Raw genomic sequence first — 18705 nt, forward strand, 5'->3', positions numbered from 1 at the left:
TTACAAGATAAACCTGGAAATCATGTTGAATTCGCAATTACTGTAATTACCAAATGATGAATGTAATCATACAGCGGCAAGAAAAAAATGACTGTGACTGTAGAATTTAGAACTTAATGAGGCAAAATCAAAGTGCACTACAGTAACGAAAAGGATGAATGGTTGCTACACATGTGAGCTAATGTTCAATCAGCACTTCCTTACAGTATGACCACTTCCTTTAACAGCTCTGAAAACCTAAGTTCTTAATCAGCTTCCTGCTGTGAGCGATGGACGGACACAGTTTTCTCTTTTGTTGTTTCATGTGGCAAATTTCTGCATTTCTGTTGTTGTTTGTGCTTTTCTTCCAGGCGTTAAGAGGGCAAGCCTCAACTGGAAATCAGCAATGTGATAACCGTTGTACACGGCTACAGTTCCAAAAAGGTTGAGTCATCCTACAGAGCAATTAGTTTGACTTTTTGGGAAATAGGCTTCTTCCTTCGCTTGTTGAGAGTTAGATGAGAAGATTATATCACTCTCATGTCTGTACAGTAAATGTGTAGCTGGAGCAAGCGGCCAGTTAGCTTAGCTTAGCACAAAGACTGGGAACAGGGGGAACAGCTAGCCTGGCTCTGACCAAAGGTAGCAAAATCCTCCTACCAGCACCTCTAAAGCTCACCAATCAACATCTTATATCTCAGCCTGGACTCATGCCCAGGACAACAGATACTGACGCTTTGTCACGTCCCTCGGCAAGCCTGGTACTCATGCAGACCCTAAAGGGTGCCTTGAACTTTAATAGTTCTGTATGAGATGTACTAGGCTTTTAGCTAACTTCAATGCAAACCCATCAGCATCAATATGAGATGCTCAGACCAAGGTGACGTAGTATAAAGAGCAAGAAAGTCCGCAGATGGAGGAAAGTGGGGTGGACGGATGGATCAAAGAAACACACAACTTTCAGGAGGCTAAAGTCACAATGCAAATATGTGTATTTCCCTAAATGTGAAAAGACAGAACAGAGGAAAAGAACAGTAAAAAATCCTGAAAAAGAGGTAGAAGGAATCAAAAGAGACAAAGGCGATACAAAGGCGAGAACAACAGCGGGCACAAAGATAACGAATCAAATCAAAAACTAACTCGAGACAAATATGAGAAAAGAAAGTATGAAAACTGGTGAGGAAGTGAGATTGAGCGAGTAAATAAGAGACACGAGACAAACGAGAAAGAGGACGAGCAGAGGACGGAGACGAACTGCAAGTGAGAGATCACAGGCGAGAGCCGGAGTGGAGAAATGAGAGTGGCGATTGTGAATAGGAGATATATCCGTTCCTTTTGTGAGCGCTGATTACAGTGTCAAATCACAGGCTGTCCTTTGTTAATCACCAAGCGCGCAGGCCTTGACTAGCGCTCCGCTCACTGCCGTCATTTCACCGCGACAGAAATGTCATCGGATAATTATTTTCACACACTCTGGACAATTTGCAGCATGATTGCTTATCTCTGCTCGTGATGTGTTGTGTGTAATTTGGCTTTTTAGGCAATATTCTGTGTCTCTTTCCTTCACTCAGACACAAATATACGTACGCTGGTTTTTGCAATTTCTGTCATGGATCGCTGAAATTGCTGCAAATGGATCTGGAATAATATATAAAAACAAAAGCGGACAAATGAAGCTTTACTCTCCTGCTCCTGAAAGGTTTTTTTTTAGATGCAGCGTCAGATGACGCAACAGCAAAACTTGACTTTATGCGCGCCGCTACACCTCAACCTTTTAATTACAGTATATGAGCAAGTGTTTCTCTCGCTCTTTTATCTTTGTGCGGCCTACTGTAAATTACCAACAATTTGGAGCAGTGAATCTGCCACAGTTATTATTGTAAACTGCATTTTTTCCCATGCAAGAGCTGACAGGTTGAAAAGGGTTAGCACAATTTGTTGTTACTTTTTAATATTACACTAGTTTTGATAGTACCGTCCATTTATTTTCAATTTTCTATCACTTTTGCAAAATGGTGCTTGTCTCGCTATACATTTAGACCTTTATCTTCCTTAGCATGTACAATGTAATATGATTTTGTAGTGAGAGGGTATAAATTGCTGTGATCTATCAACACAAGCCATTACAATTTTAGCTGTTAGCAACAATGGACGGGCCGAGCAGGCAAGGACAAGCTGAGGCCGTATCTGCAGCTTGCTCAATATGGAGATGAATTATTCCTTTGACAGAAAATTGGGTTTGAGCTCAGCTCTGCCAGAGCGAGAGAGGACCTTGCTCCCTGCCTCTGATGTATTTACAAAATGCGCACTGAGAGGAAAAGTGCATGCATGTTTATGTGTGTGGATGCACAGAGCTGAACCGTAAGTGCAGCTTTAATAAAGATTTTCCCCATTATTCCACTTATGATCAGCAAAAACAGCACGCTGGGCCAGTAAGAAAAAACGATTTTAGCCCTGAGACTGAGACAGATAACATGACAGGGGGACAGAAAAAAAACAAAGTGGCTTCTGAATCTGGGGACGGACGAGAACATAAGGGAAGCACTCAGCCACCGATCGACAGCTTTCATGTGGATGTCTGAGAACGACCTTACGGGGTCACAGAGAAGACACACTTGCACTCCCCCTCTTTCTTGCAACCACACATCCACAGAGGTCAAACTTTACAGGAGGGAGTGGGGAAGCTTTTATCGCATGACCCCCAGTCCTTCCTTTGTCCTCCTTCCTCTTTCCAGCTCACTTTACACAAGAGAGAATCCCACTCCTCCAGCCCTTGAACCCATTCCCTTCATCTTTTTTCTCCCCATCTTGACCCTCTTCTCTCTTTTTAGGTGTTAAGAGCATCTCTGCTGTGCGGGGTAGACTGCAGTGAGAGGAAGGAAGGCCGGTCTGACGTTCTCCTTCTCCTTTTTGTTTGTCCAATCTCAGCAAAGGATCTGTCTCCCCTGGTCTATTATTTTCTCCTTGCTCTCTTCTATCACCCTGATCCTTCTGTCTCTCCTCTGAACCATGCAAAGTCTCCCTCCCCACCCCTCCGTCCCTCATTCTCTTTCTCATTTTCTGCACTCTCCGCAGCAACACCCCGATTTCTTTCAGATGCTAAGGAGGAGACAGGCTGTAATTTGCCGCTAGCTTATGTCAAGTGTTTGTGTACAAAACAGGAACAGCAGCAATCACAGAGCATAACTTACAACATCCTCTTAAGTTGGTTTCCAACAGCAACACTGCCAGACCTAGTTAGTTTTGGCAAAGACTCCCAGAGACACAACAGAGCTCCACAAGACGGAGAAGAGATGTACATAACACACACCAAGGTCAGCTGTATCAAGCTACAGTAAAAAAAAAAAATCAGCTTCCAAGTGAAACACACACATATCATTGGGTGTTATTATTATTTCCCCCAATAAAGATATATTAATTGAAAGGACGAAATGCCTTCTAAATGTCAGATTGCATTTGAATTATCTGAATAAATCATTTTTCAATTCGAGTCTTAGTTAGTTTAGATGAAAAATAGAAAAGTTCCCCTTCTCTTGCTGGATGGATGCTCACAAATCTGAATAATAAGATTAAAAACTTGGATTTCATGCAATTCTTTGTTTATCTACATGATAACCCAGGTGTTATTCTGTATAACATTTAGCAATGTGCTAATCTTTATTTACGAAATCACCTGGGTGCCATAGCCAAATGTTGCTCAGAAGTAAACAATTTGTTGGGGACTATTTTCAGCGGTGGATTAATACATATTTGATGTGCTAGTGAGTATTTGGGGCAGCAGGATGTTGTATGTGGAACTGAGTCAAAATAAACTGCAGCATGTGTGTTCACAGTAATTAAGGAACTGTCACCCAGTGCAACTGTGTGGCTAAACGGTGTCTTTAATGCTTTATGGCACAGAGGAAGAAGACGTATCAGGATTTGGACACACATGCTTGTGGGATCAAGTCATTGTTAATTTTGGTATATCTATGGGATTTACTGACACTGAGAGAATATTACCAGACTTTATTATTTATAATTTTTGATGTAAGACCTATAAATAATATATTAAGCAATACAGGCTTGATGTGAACAGTGTAGCAATCAACCCAGGAGAAATAATGACGCTACTTTTAACCTCTGTACTGGGGTGAATAATGAAGTTACACATAGTTGTCAGATGTGCAGTGCAGTACTGACGCATATGTAGCTGTAGGGTCAGTTTGCAGGTTCCCAGAATCAATCTCTTTGTATCTTTATTCTCAAAGACAGTCAGTGAGGGTGGTAGAGATGACGACATTCACAGAAAAGGAACAGGTACGTCTCTGATCCTCTCGCCTCCTATCCGTCTCCCCTCCTACGTCGCCCGTGGACGTGGATGCACGTGCGGGTGGGTGTACGTGCCACTGTGCATGTGTGTATGCAGAAGCGGACGCGGCCACGCTGTTTACTCGTTCTCAACAGCTTGCCGCTCAGGGAGCTCTCTGCCTCTAAATAGGTGAGGGTCTGTTTTATGAGCCCTTAACAGCCAGCACTCAGGCCAGATGGTGCGCTTATCAGCCACTCTGTGTGTGTGTGTGAGTGTGTGTGAGTGTGTGTGCAGCATCAGGCACAAGGCAAGAAGTAAATATTTGTCAAGAGCAAAGCAGCAGCTGGTTGTCTGGGGGACTTTAGAGTAACAAGACTCTCACTTAACAAGCAGAGCATACACACAGGGACACCAGTGGCAATACATATTTTAGAGATTGAGAGACCAGAGAGAGAAAAGCAGAGATGATGCTTTCTGTAGTTTAGTTTCGTGTCAGGGACATGGACACTGATCAACAGGCAAGCTATAAATAAAGCAGTTAGCCCCCAGGCTAGTTTCTGCTGTCAGATTTTGCGAGGCCAAAGAGGAAAATAAAGGTTAAAGCTACAAAATTACTCCAAATAACATATAGCAACAAACAGCTATATGCAGCTCAAACAGGTAAAATGGGAGAACATTGAATATGTAGTGGTATATACCAGATTAAAGACAATGTGACATGCTTTGGGAAACTGGCTTGTTTGTTTTCTTGTCTAAGAAAAGATGGTTAGCAGTTTCATCTCTGTGCACGTAGTAGAGAAACGTGTCCCAGATATCTTGATGAAGGAACAACTCCCAATATTTTAAATGTCTTGAGCAGATCTAGTGTTACTAAAGCTGCTTAAATTAACATTTAGATTAACAATGCATCAAATGCCTACATGTACAGTAAATGTGAGAAAGATGTTGCATATAGTGACCCACAGATAATATCACCTGACTCATCAGGTTCCCTCAGCTCCACAGAGCTTTATAGCTTCTTTTATCTCATTGTTGTAGTTTTGCAACCCACAACTTTGTTGTTGTCGCTCTCACTGCTCCCATTGTGTACTTTAAAGATGCACAGATAAACAGATGTTTACAGCAAAAAGCTCTGAAAAAAGAATAGAAAAAAACTGTCCACTACCAGCTCAGCCCCAAACAGACATGGTGGAGCATTTAGCTGCTAAAGAGACAAATTCTGCTTTGGACTACAACACAACACACCTAAAGGAATAGTTAATATTGGACTTAAATCATCAGGTGGCCAGAAACACACCTCCAAATGAATACTAATGTTCCTCTATATCTGCTCAATGTGTAAATAAGCACCTGTTTGGCAACAAGTTCACTATATCAACTCGAAAAGTCATGATATTGCAGTGGTGTGCTTCTTGTTTCTGCTGCCCCCACGTGGCCAATGAGTAGTTAGCACAAGATAAACTACATCATAGCAGTATGCTCCCCTTTTTAAGGAGTTCACCTTGCTTACAGTCTTTATGCTGAAATGAGCTGAAAACATCCTGCTTCCATCTCTAGTCTTGTCTCTGATATGTAACTGATTCTTACGTAACTTTGCGCAAGACAGCAGATAAACATGGCCAAGCACTCATTTAAGAAAATCAAATGTAAAATACAAAAAGCAATAATAAAAGTAGCATGTTTTCTCAAAAGTCACTCGATGCATATTGTATTCACTGCAGGTCAGTAGGTTTCTTAAATAATTCGTAATTGATCTCCTTTCATTAAAATCATCTCTTATCCTTTAGCACTCCCCTGAATACAGCACAATATTCAGCCTCCACCCCTCAATAATTACATCAGATTTAACCTTCTTTCTGGGCAGAGGCTCCTGTCCCTGCATGGCGTGAGCCAGCAACAGCCACCTGATCATCTTTTAATAAAGTAGTCACTCTTCCTTATATCTATGAACCTCAATCATCATCTTATTAAGTCCTTTGAGTAAAAGAATGCAAGGGCATGTATCAAATGAAACTTCCCCACAGACAGACAGCGCAGAGATCTGGGTCATAACACGGGGAACAAAGTACTGTAAATGTTACCAGTCATGTTATGCTGTCCCCTATGCATATTATTCACAGACACACACACAGATACACACACACACACACACACACACAGACACAATGCTTGGATCCACAGAGGGAGACGCACTGTTTCAATCAACACATCAAACACACATGTTTGATCCACTGGCAATTAAGTTTGGCTGCGTGGCGAGACAACTAAGGCCTATCACCATGGCAATGAACCATACTGGACCATCTCTTATGATCATCAGTTCTTGCTGCCATGGTAACAGCCTTGGCTCCCTATAGGCTGCTACATACACTATGGCTGAAAAAACAAGGTGCACTTGTCTTGCAGTGGCAACCTATAGACAAAAGCCTGCTGGGTTTAAGGGAGAGTGTGTCAGGTGAGATTTAGACGGAGAACTGCTGTATGTGCAGAACTGTGTTTCTCTACCTTGTTTATTTGTAATAGAATAAATTCATGAATGGTCAAGACACAGGCAGAGTTAAAATAAGACATGACGCCATATATGAAAAATACTTCTGATTGTCCTGAAATCGTCTCAATGTATCAACTAGACCGTTTTGATTGAAATTGTAGATAATAAAGAATGGAGTGTAAATTGATCGCACAATGAGTCATGAAGAGCTACTCCCAATGACAGCTTCAACAGGTGGACATGTGAACAGGCGGGTCAGAGCTTGCCACAGATTCAGCACACATGAAAATGGAGAAATTGCTCACTCTAGTGATCGTTTTCCTTCACTTCAGCTACCTTCGTTAATGAGCGGCACTTCGAGACAAACACATGCAGGCAGCTCCCTCTTGTGGACACAGGAGGAATAGGTGAAAATGTGTGGGCTATACTTGTCCGCCCATGGACTGATAGAAGAGTGCATGAAAGTAGACCCATGACCATCCATGAGGTTTAGCATAATTTTCCATTTGATTTTAAAACAGGGGACAAGTGTTAAGAATGCTGTTGTGAGTTAAATTAATATTCTGCAACTGGAACTGGAGGTGTGAGAAAGCGTGAGGAAGTTCAACATCCTCCCCGGAGCTCTTGAGGATGGGTGGAGTTCCACCACTTCCCACATTGCAGTGCTACAAGTGTCTCCGCAACCTTGCGGTCTTGGTTTCTCTGTCCTTTTCTCACAAACAAACTCGCACAGCCACCCACAGGCAGAGGGAAACAAACTCACACACAAACAGGGCCTGATCTTATATCGTTCAAAAAAATGAACTGAGACTGTGCTGCGAGGAGTGACTCATTCCTACCTTTAGGTACTGTCGCTTTGCATGTGCATGTGTGCAAGTGTTTGGTTCCCACATTATCGCCAGCTGAGCATCATATTCACCCCGGCCAGTTGTGTTTCAGATAAAAGCTGACTGAGTTTCTGTCTCCACTGCTGCTCCTCTGCTTTCCCCCTGCTAATGCCTCCAGGCTTATATCACACTAGGTAACAGACTGTAACTGTGTACACTACATCAACAACTGCGTCCAATAAGCAAAACACAATAAAGCTGACAGCTCATTAAGGCCGTATGCAGGCTCCCTGTGAGTAATCACTGCCTCTTCTCTCCACACTATAGAGCAAAGCCTTAAGCCATCGCCTAAAGTAAATATGATACCAGCAGACATTTTGTCTCATGTTTGTTCTGTGGCCACAACTCACTATCGTTCCCTGCAATATAGAAGGTGCACCAGGAGATAGAGTAAATGCCAGGCTCCAGAAATAGCAGCAGCCCATTTGCTCTTTTCCATGATGCTGGTAGACAGATAACATTTACACCTGGCCCCAAAATACTAGGCCAGACAACGATAAGAGGAGGGGACTTTTTTTAAGAAAAAGGCCCCTCCTCTTATCCCGCTCCTCTACTCCTTTTAAAAATGGCTTCTTCTTCTCCAGGGTTCTTAATCTCAGCCTCATTCATGTCAATCATCTTCCCCGTCAATCCACATAGCAACCCAGCTCAGGTGGACAAAAATATAATTCATCCCTTCTCTCATATGTCCAAAAGGGAATAAAGTTAAATAGAAGACTATGGACGCCGACGCAGTCCTGAAAAAAGATGTCGAGGCCGCTGAAAGCTCTTGCAGCTTGCCTGCAACCATAGAAGCTGGCAGCCGCTGCGGCTTTCATCTGCTGCTGCTGCAAGAAAGCTGCATCAGCTGAAAGAAATATGTAAATATAGAATTTATATCAAGCAATTTTGCGTTTTTTCACTATAACACCTCAGAGTAGCGAACACAGTACGCCTTGCGTTTGCGCGGATTTCTCACCATATGGTGATGCTATCGCCACCACTTCCGAGTGCGTGACGTACGGGGAGGCTGTTCACTGAGTTCCAGTCTTAAAGTCAGTTATTGATATGTTTGTCATGTTTCATAATTTTTCATTCATTCCCCATAGAAAACCACTAAAATGGTTTTTCATGTTTCGAGCTGCTAGTGTGTAGGACTAGTAGCATGTCAAAAAAACAGATGGAAGAAAACTATGATAAAGAGGGAAGATAATGGTGTGATTGCTTTCACGAGGAAGGGAAGACAAGAGAGAAGGGGCAGAGGATGATGGAAATAATATATGTCGACATCTAATTAGCAGCAGCTGGCTGCAGACACTCTCTCGCACACACACATGCATGCTAACAAAAGCAGGGTACAGGAGGCGGGCAGACAGTTGGCCAGTTGAAAATCCAGATCTTTAAACAATCTGTGGATGAGCCGGAGCAACAAATATTCCAGGAGTTTCTTGTTTGGTATTTACACTGTGGAAATCTACCTAAACGCCCTCTGGCAGCACATACATGATACGAGACATAAGGACACGAGGCAGCTCTTACAAGAAAAAAATAATAAAATAAACAGCCACACAGGTGTCATATCTAATAGAGGCAGGCTGATTCATCCTTCAGACTGATGCCAATCAGGTCATTTCATGTAGCCACCTCACACGGAACAGAGCAAATCTGTACACGCGGCTGTGATGAACAGCTCTGACTGACAAGCTTAAGGCTGGAGCCATCAAATATCCGGAGGAAATGCATATAACACACAGCGGCACTGTTTTCCAGCACACTGTCTTATAATACTGCTCTGCTCCAGTCTGTTCAGTTTGGCTCTCCTGTACTGTACTCACTAAGTTCAGTTCATCTCCTCTCCTCTGTACTACTTATTCGTCCATGGGTCCACATAAAGGTCAGTAAAACATAAGACAAATCAAATGTCAAACACTGAGACAAAACAACTCAAGAACTCCCTGAACTCTAAATAAAGTGGGAAAGATGGATCTTCTACTAGTATTACATCTTAAAGGAGTAAAAGCAGTTCTATATTTAGCCACTCAAATTCTCATGTAAATAAATACAGTCTTATCATTTTGTTAAAGTGTGTACTGGAACAGATGAATCCAATAAAGATTTAAAACGGCTAAATGTCAGTAAAGACATTCTTTGTCTTATAACATGTTTTGCTGCAAAATGCTGCAGTCTTCTCTCCGAAATGCATGTTAATGTATTAATAGCGATCAAAGCACAACACTTCTTTAATAACGACAGAGTAATTATTAGTTTGACCATCAATGGTCAACGGTTTTTAGAGGTCATCTGTAAATATTTGCATATGCAAAATCAGATAATCTTTGAGCAGAAGATAAGAGATTTATTGTAAACATGTAATTCCAACTGGGCAGACGGTGTAAAAATACACAGAAGACAGACAGCAGTTACTCACCACAGTTTGCGGGGCATGGTCACACTATTAAGAAGCTGATCACGTTCAAGCTCTCCCCCCTCTCTCTGTCTCTCTCCCTCTGCTTCATCCTCTCTCTCCTCTATTATCCCTGTTTGTCCACTTAAAATATTCATTCACCCTCACCACCACTTCAAGACAAAACCCACAAACAGATGCGTGTGTTTGCTCACAAACACACACACACACACACACACACAGGTTTGATTATGCAGTTATTAATGAGGTGCCGCGTGCACGGTGAAGGTGGCGAGATCTCTTTGTAGTAACCATGAGCAGAGGGGAGGCAGAGGAGCACTGGGGATTAATAAAAAATAAGAAGCCGGCAGGCTTGCTTGATACTAAATGGTGCAGACAATAAAAATCAAGGCACTCTTCTGGTGATATAATAAGATTAATCTATTTTTCGGCCATCTCTGCACTCCCCGGGTCTTGTTTTTTTTGTACCTTCACCTGCACCACTAAAGAGCACCTGTTGGGTCAGCCATGCATCCCTCCTGCTTTGTGAAGCACTGGGGATTAATGACAGAGGACATAGAAGAGAAAGTTGGAGTGAGGGAGGAATAAAAAGCACACTGTGAGCTGAGGGCAGGCAGGACAGAAAATGGAGAGGGCAACAAAACAAAATGCTCACACCTGCTCCATCTCATTTTTTTGGCCCTCCACTTCCCTTTTTCACCTTTCTCTTTTTGTCTCTCCTCTTATGTTGTGTCTTTATTCTCCTATATATTCCTTGCACAATCTCATTGCAGGAGTTTAGCAGACCGACAACCAGCTATGCAGCTGGGGTCAGAGTGAAACAAATAGAGTCAGTGATGAAATGGAATGAAAGGAGAGATGAAATTGTCATCCTGTTCTGCCCTCCTCCAAGCCCATTTTTTCTTTCTTCTCATGTTATGATATAAATCCAGACTTTCTCAGCCTTTTTTCGGCCCATTATGCTGCTTTGCTATGACTCAAAATGGTATCATTTCATCATGTTCAAAACAAAAGAAAACTCCTGTCAGCACGTGATTTATTTTTTTGGTCTTCCTATGTCTTTTATTGCTTGCTGCATGCAACAATTTAATTTCCCTGGCGTGGGATTAATAAAGTTTCTTATCTTATCTTATCTTATTCCACAACAAGGATGATCAACTCCTTCTCCATCTGTCCATCCTCCCCTTTGCACTGGATTCTAATTGGGAGCAATCATAAACTGGGGGTGACACATATTAATCCTTTCCATCCTGCAAAGTGTTCTATATCTAACACCTGGATCAGACACACACGCACGCCTGCACACATAAGTCGGTGTTATTCAGCGTCTAGGCAGAGTCACGACTCACTCATTTATATTCAGAGCCACTCCAGAGCAGACGGTCTAATGACACCTGGCCAGGGAGGGAGCGAGGCATTGGATGTGTGTGTGTGTGTGTGTGTGTGTGTGTGTGTGTGTGCATCTAATGGTTCGCCTGAGAACGCCATAGCTAACAGACAAGTCCTATTTTACATGACTCAGACTAACCCGATTTTTTTCTGCATGTCTGGAACAAGGTGACAACAGATCTGCTGAGTCCAGCATTTTAATCCTGCATCTTATTCATGTCCGCATGAAACTCATACTTCAACTTCATGCATTGTTAGTCTTGTGCTGTAGAAATCAAACACAGTCACTTCATTTCAAAAGAGTAAAAACTAAAAATGTATTTAGCTGCTACCAGCTTGGGGCTCAGTTCATTAGTTTAATCTGATTTAACTATATTTATCTACTCTGCAGTGCAAAAGGCGGCTTTGTTATCATGTCATTTGGACTAATTTTAAAACAAATGAAGATACCTACCCGTGCAATATGTTTTCTGGCATTTTGTAAGGTCAAATCTCATTCTTTGTGATTCAAGTGACTCAACCTGCCTTACTCATACTTGTTTCATGATATACTAATTTCTGGAAAATTAAAATTATCTCCTACTGCACTGTCATTTTTTTTTTTTTCATTTTTTTTCTATGACTCAACTAGAGACAGAACGGTCTCAACATCAAGAGAGACAGTGAAGTGCAGTGTTTCAACAGGTGGCGCCAGCAGGTGAGACATGAAGACAAGAGGCAACAGAGAAGGCTCGAAGCTGCTCAGGGACTGAGTGTAATTGAGTCAAAAGTGAGTGAGACACACAGCGGAGTGAGCTCTGGGGAGTGGGGTTTGGGGTGTAGATACAGATGGAGACAAACACGCACGCACAGAAGCCCTTCACCTGCCATCACTACGGCAACCTCCATTAACAGAGCTTGCCGGTGGTTTGTTTCAACAAAGAGAAGCTCCTCACACACAATATCCTGAAAGAGCATCGCATGAAGCAGGTACACAAACCGAGCAGACGATAATCACATTCGCTGCCCGGCCCAATCCAGAATTCATCTGAGCAAGCAGCTGTTACGTATGGCTCAAACGACCATTACACAAGGTGATTTTCAAAATAAAATCGACATCTGTCAAAACATGAGCTGTTAACTTCTCCTTTCTGCTCTGAAATATAAAGAAAAGTCATAATAATTTGTTGAGCATCATCAGTCCTTGTTTCCAAAACACACATAACCAAAGTGAGAGTGAACAGGGGCATCTGTCCAATGAATCAACAAAGCAAGAGGTGGATCAACACGAGGCTGTATGCTGGGGCAATGAAAGGTCGTATGCTAAAGAAACTGTGCATAACCCAGTATACAAGACTTATCATTTCATTAAGTTGAGTTATACTTTGTCAGTCCCTGTGGGACAATAAGTCCTCTGCAGTTGACCCGTCCTTGGTGTTTTGGAGCGCTTTTTAGCCACATTCCAATGGCCACAGCCCAACTCCACCCCTGAAGCCAGTGTGTTGATCAAGGGCAAAAGCAGAAGTACTGCTAATGCCGAACATGTTTACTCACTGTGACCGCGCCATCTTACAATGAATCAGTGAGATGTGAGATCTGACAGGGCTGCAGGCAGCCTGAAAGGATGCACCGCTGTTCACTGCCTGTCCTGCAGACTGAAGCATTGAACGCCCTGACAAAGCAGACAGTTAGCAACCCAGAACATATGATAAGAACACAGGCTTCATTTTCTGTTTCAGAAGTGGAGAGGACGCAATCAAATCTGGAGTTCTGAGAGTTCTGCAACCAGACAGAAAAACCCTGAATGCTATTTATTTACATGCATTTATGATAACGTGAACATACTAAGTAAATATCTGTATTATTACTGCAATAACCCTAAACATTACATCTACTTTAATTGATTGAAAATTAAGACTAAGATAAGGCTGTCAATGAGCTTAAGACTAAAATATAAATTAAGAAACATAAGCTTTGTTGTTTGTTTTTCAAAAATACAGAGGAGAATGAGCAGCTTTTGAGCCCTGAGTAGTGTCTGCAGATCTTCCTGTCAGCCTGAATTTGGTGCAAAGTATTTAGCATTTAGCATTTGGAAAAAAAGGAGGGGGTCATGGAACTAAATTACAGTCCTGCTGCTTCATTTTCATAGAGTAAGTCACATTCACACCCAGGAGCCACGATACAGCCGCAGTTTTTAAGGTCTACAACCGACCCGAGCATGAGAGAGATGGCAGGTTAAGAGCAAACAAGGAATTGATGAGGCAGTAGTGAACGTCAAACTGCAGAGAAAAGTGATGAATTTAGGTACTTGAGTAGAAAAAGACTTGCTTTGAGTGCAGCGTGAGTGCGAGTGTGTGTTTTATTCTGTGCTGCTCAGGTATAATGTCCATCGCTCTTCAGTGAATCGATTGTCGGGGTTTTAGTGAGAATCAATCAGTGTGAGGGGACATAGGAGGAAGTAGGGTCCAGGTTGAAAGCGGCTTTTAATAGTTACTTACGACATGGCTAGTCTCGGTCCTCATTCATGAGCAGTTACGCTTCAATGTTTTCCAGGAATGTCTCCACAAACACATTTACACAAATTAACCGACTAACTGGGATTGGAATATTAACTAGACATTGACACAGATTTGAGGCAAGAAGATGCCCGAGACAAGGATTTAATGAACTTACCGGGCCTTCAGAGCAGACAAAGTGGACTTGTCAATCCTGGGAAGAAGCAGGAGAGGAAGGCACACACACACACACACACACACATACACACACACACACACACACACACACACACACAGACAAAAAGACAGAGAGAGAGAGAGAGAGAGTATTATTGATCAAGTCTTTGATTCAAATTGCTAAAAAGCAGTTAAATTCTCTGCTGTAAGTGCTCTTTTATTTTAGAGCGATAAGGAGCACCGGAAGACATGCAAATCAAGATGGTGAGGAGTGAGATGCATGACTTCATCACAGCATGGTCCAGCGGGTCCCCGGGGTATTCAGGCGTTTAAAAGAATGGTCATTAATGTGTGATTGCTTCTCCTGTCCTACTGGCATTCACTTCACTGTGGAGAGGGGGGGGGGGGGGGGGGGCTCCTTTGAAGTGAAGCCTTTACATACTACGAGCTGAAACACTCAATATGTCTGCTACACATGTTCAGTGCAGCATCCACAAACCTGCATGAATAAGATACAAACATTTCTTAGCTGTGTTAAATGTTTTTTTTTAATACACATTTGGTACTTGGTGCATGAGGGCCGAAAAGAAATGTGCTAATTTGTACGAATGATCTTTAACTCATGCAGAGCAGGTAGAGCCTACAAACTGCAGAGGACAGTTCGTGTGCACAGTGCAAATCAGTGTCGGCGTAAAGTCACAGGCAGAGCGCAGAGCACGCTTTATGACAGCTGACTTGATGTAACAAGGTTAAATCTCTACAAGCTGCTCAGACCGGTTATGAGAGGTCTCAGTGTTTATAAGGGACCTATTCATGCCTCACTACATACTGTTCATACTAAAAACATGAAGTCAAATCATAAGACTTAATGTTCAAATCTTCTCAGTTCAGTTGCTCTTTACTTCTAATAATAGAGGAGGATCTGTGGGGCACATTTTGCTTGAGGGAAGCTGTATAAACAGATATATTGAGGGTTTAACCTCCTGTGTGAGTGTGTGTATGTGTGTGTGTGTGTGTGCACGCTTGTTTTACAGCACTCTCACTGGCATCTCTATGGAAGATATTATGAGACATTAATTCTTTGATCCCATTAATTTAGAGACTGAACCGTGCAGAATGGTGCCGAATCTATTTCATGCACAAACACGCCCTCGTAGCAGACACACACTCACACAGACACGCGCGCGCGTACAAACACAGTGTGTAAGCACACGGTGCACACTATTTTTACTGCACCATCATTCAGCGTGGATGTTTTAAATGTCATTGGAATTTTTTCCAGGCTTTTTGAATGAGTGGGCATCGCAGCAGCATCAACAGAGGCAAACAGCACCGAGCACAGAGAACACAGAGAATCTGTTATTTCTTACTAACTGCATATTTAAAAAGCCAAGATAATAGGACTTCAGCTAGTGAAGAAGTGAATGCAGCTGGGACAAGGTCTGCATAATGCATTGCTTAAGATGAATAGAAATACAGTAAAATAAAATAAACACAAAAGCTCCCTTATATCACATTTCATTTGCTGCAGCAACACCTTGTTGTCCCAGTGGTATCTGATCTAGCACGACGACAAACGCTCCCCTCTTTCATATTGTAATGGAGCTGTAGTCTGCGCTCTCACAGGAGTTGAGAAGATGCACCACCCACCTTATGCCTGAATCATCAAACAAGTCACACTACCATGCAAACGCTTTTTTCGTCCCACATCTTACAGATGAAGGGAACGCTACAATTGACCGCCTGTGTGCAAGTTAATCATGTTATGGGGACAAAACTGTGTGTCCAGATGGGAAAGGATTAAATGCCAAATTTTAACAGCACTGCAGATATACAATAGCAACCTTTCTTTTACGATACAAAATGCATCACACATGACTGATTAATGATTTGCTAAACATTTTTTGCAAATGGCCTGTCTGCTCAAAGCCAGCTCGACATTTGGTACTGCATTCATTCATGTATCTTTAAACAGGTGCTCAGATAGCTCTCCATCTGAAATAGCCATCCATGCATCCATATGTCCAGAAAGAGAAACAAAGAGGAGAGGCTGATAATTTAAAGCTTCAGATGAAAAGTGCTACATTTTCCAACAAGACTTAATGCCTACAGCCATACACATCCACCCAGCTGTGGTGCTTATTGCACCTCACATTTTGAAATTTGATTCTGAGAAAATTTAAAGTAGAGCGGCCCCATATTGTTTGTGGTCCAGATGACAGCAAGTGTTAGTGGGATAACAGCGTGCTATGGTTAAGGGTGCACCTGCACAGTGTTCTTCCACTCAGTCTGCTTGCCTGTCTTTGCCTGCAGACCTGATACACAGCAGGAAGAATACAGATAAACAAGTCTTTTCATCTCAAGTACAGCCTTCAAGACATTTTAACAAGCTAAAATTGAAGAAATGGGTTGAGATAATTCCACATTTTGAATGCTGCTTCATGAGAGTTCTTGGTAACTCTTGAAATAAAAAAAGGTCATTTGTTTTGGAGACAAACCCTGTTGGCACATTTTGTTTTTTTCTCAGAAGATTTTATCGTCTGGTACAAAAAAAGGCATTTAGAAGTTCCTGCAGTGGCAGTGTTTATTTTCGATGAGGCGTTCTTTAATTTGTAGAGGAATTAATATCATAACCTCTTTTCACTTCTGCTGTGCGTGGTCGAAGTTTTTGTCTGCAATCACACAATATTGCAATGTGCTGCTGGGCTGAGCTGAGCTGTTGCTGATCTGTCCAGGGTTTTCATATTGCACTTCCATTATGGTGGGGGACTCACAAGAGGCAGATTTAACAAAGAACGGCAGCAGAGCCTTCGTATGAGTAAAGCCCCAACAACGCTTGGTTCTACAGTTCCCATAATGCAACTCAGGGTTATTTTTTCTCATGCTGAAATCTCCTTAAGAGCCGTAGAAAACACTATGAAGCTATTTTCACATGGCACAACTAAATAAGTGTCTCTTCAGGAACTCATCTGTGCTTCTGAAAAATATCTGGATTGCTTTGTTTTATTTTTAGCACTATTATACACAATAATGGCTAATCAACCCTGTTAGATGTGATGTGCTGCCCCTTAGCTCTGTCTGTTTCAGGTTATTTCAGCCTGTCTGGCTGGATGTGCTGCCTAAGCTCAGCTGGGAAGGTTAAGTGCACTGAAGCAGCGCTTCAGTGTCAGAAAGACAACCAGCAGGGGAGCCAGCACAAAAACACAGCATCCCAGTGTGTCTAAACGGGCTCCCTGGCAGCGTCTTCAGCGCTGCATTATGGGAACTCTTCTTGGCCAATAGAGCAGGAGAACATGACTGGTAAGAGCTGTGACCACAGTCCCACAACAGGACAGCAGCAACAACAACAAGAGACAGCAAGCAGAGACAATGCAGCCTGTTGATTGTAATCTGTCCCTGAACGGAGACAGCACAGAGTGAAACTGTACGCACACACACACACACACACACACACGCACACCCACACACACACACACACACACATACAAAGCTGTCAAACACAGGACAAAGTGTCAGAGGTGTGACACAGAGGAGCACACCCAGCCCTCCACCCATCCTTCCTTTTTAGAAATAAGATGACATTTCTGCACCACACACACATCTCAGCAGCATACTGTGCATCGTTTAAACTTACTGAACACTACTAATAATAACATGCACAATGCTCAAAACATACATACAGACATACATATATACATACATAACATCCAATGAAAAGGCAACATACCATCCAAATCCACCAAACGACACGCTTCTCCTCCTCCTCAGCATTTTGTTAGACTGAACTTCTCAGCAGTCTCTCAGTCTCTTGCTCTCAGGCTCTCTCCTCTGGGAAATGTATGCTCTGCTGCTGTCAGTCTCTCTCTATACTGTGTATACTTGCACTTTGTGACTCTCTGACCCAGTCTCTCTCTCTCTCTCTCTCTCTCTCTCTCTCTCTCTCTCTCTCTCTCCCTCTCTCTCGCCTCTGTTTGCCCTCTTTTTTGCCTTCTTTTGTCTTGTTCTCTTCTTCTTTGCCACCCTCCCGCCTGTCGTGTTTCACTTTGCCACTTGACCAGTCAACTACTTTCCTGAAACACTGCGTGCTCTTTGGCTTCACAGGCTGTTAAACACACAGTCAGACACACGCACACACACACACACATACACACACAATCTGACACACTGACACACGCAGGTACACCGAAGTATACACATATTTCAGCAGGGGGAGGAGCGAGCTGAGGAGGGGGGGGGCCACAGTCTCCAATCTGATCCCCTCTGTTTGTCTCCAATACACACACTCTGAGCTGCTCTGCATATACAGTAGCATTTGGACTCAAATGAATTATCTTTATCATCACGACCAGCCTCAACATCTGTGGTCTGCCAGCATGCCCACCACCAGGAATTGTGGTCACTTCCTGTGCAGTGTTGTCTGCAGATTTCTATGTGCATCACCAGTGGCCACTCACAGTTCACATTCACACAGCAACATGCAAAAACACAGCACAATAAACTTGAATTACAACACACCCACTACCACATGATACCTGCCGTCTGAAAATAACACTGAGGTCATGTTTTTCAGCCAAATGGTTCAAAGCCTGACCTCTCAGTGTGATATGGATTAT

At 42.6% G+C, this 18705-nt stretch overlaps 1 protein-coding gene across 1 annotated transcript in view; it reads right to left on the reverse strand.

Moving 5' to 3' along the window:
* Positions 1-18175, reverse strand: part of rap1gap2a (RAP1 GTPase activating protein 2a) — a 67936-nt gene extending 49761 nt beyond the window's left edge. The window contains exons 1-2 of the mRNA XM_041939993.1: positions 17820-18175; positions 14094-14129 (exon numbers count right to left, since the gene is read on the reverse strand). Coding sequence (XP_041795927.1) covers positions 14094-14129; positions 17820-17863 — 80 coding nt within the window. The 5' untranslated portion in view covers positions 17864-18175. The remainder of the gene's footprint in view (positions 1-14093; positions 14130-17819) is intronic.
* Between the last annotated feature and the right edge of the window lie 530 nt (positions 18176-18705).

This window comes from Chelmon rostratus, chromosome 7, assembly GCF_017976325.1.
Source record: "Chelmon rostratus isolate fCheRos1 chromosome 7, fCheRos1.pri, whole genome shotgun sequence".
In the NCBI taxonomy this organism is placed as follows: Eukaryota; Metazoa; Chordata; class Actinopteri; order Chaetodontiformes; family Chaetodontidae; genus Chelmon; species Chelmon rostratus.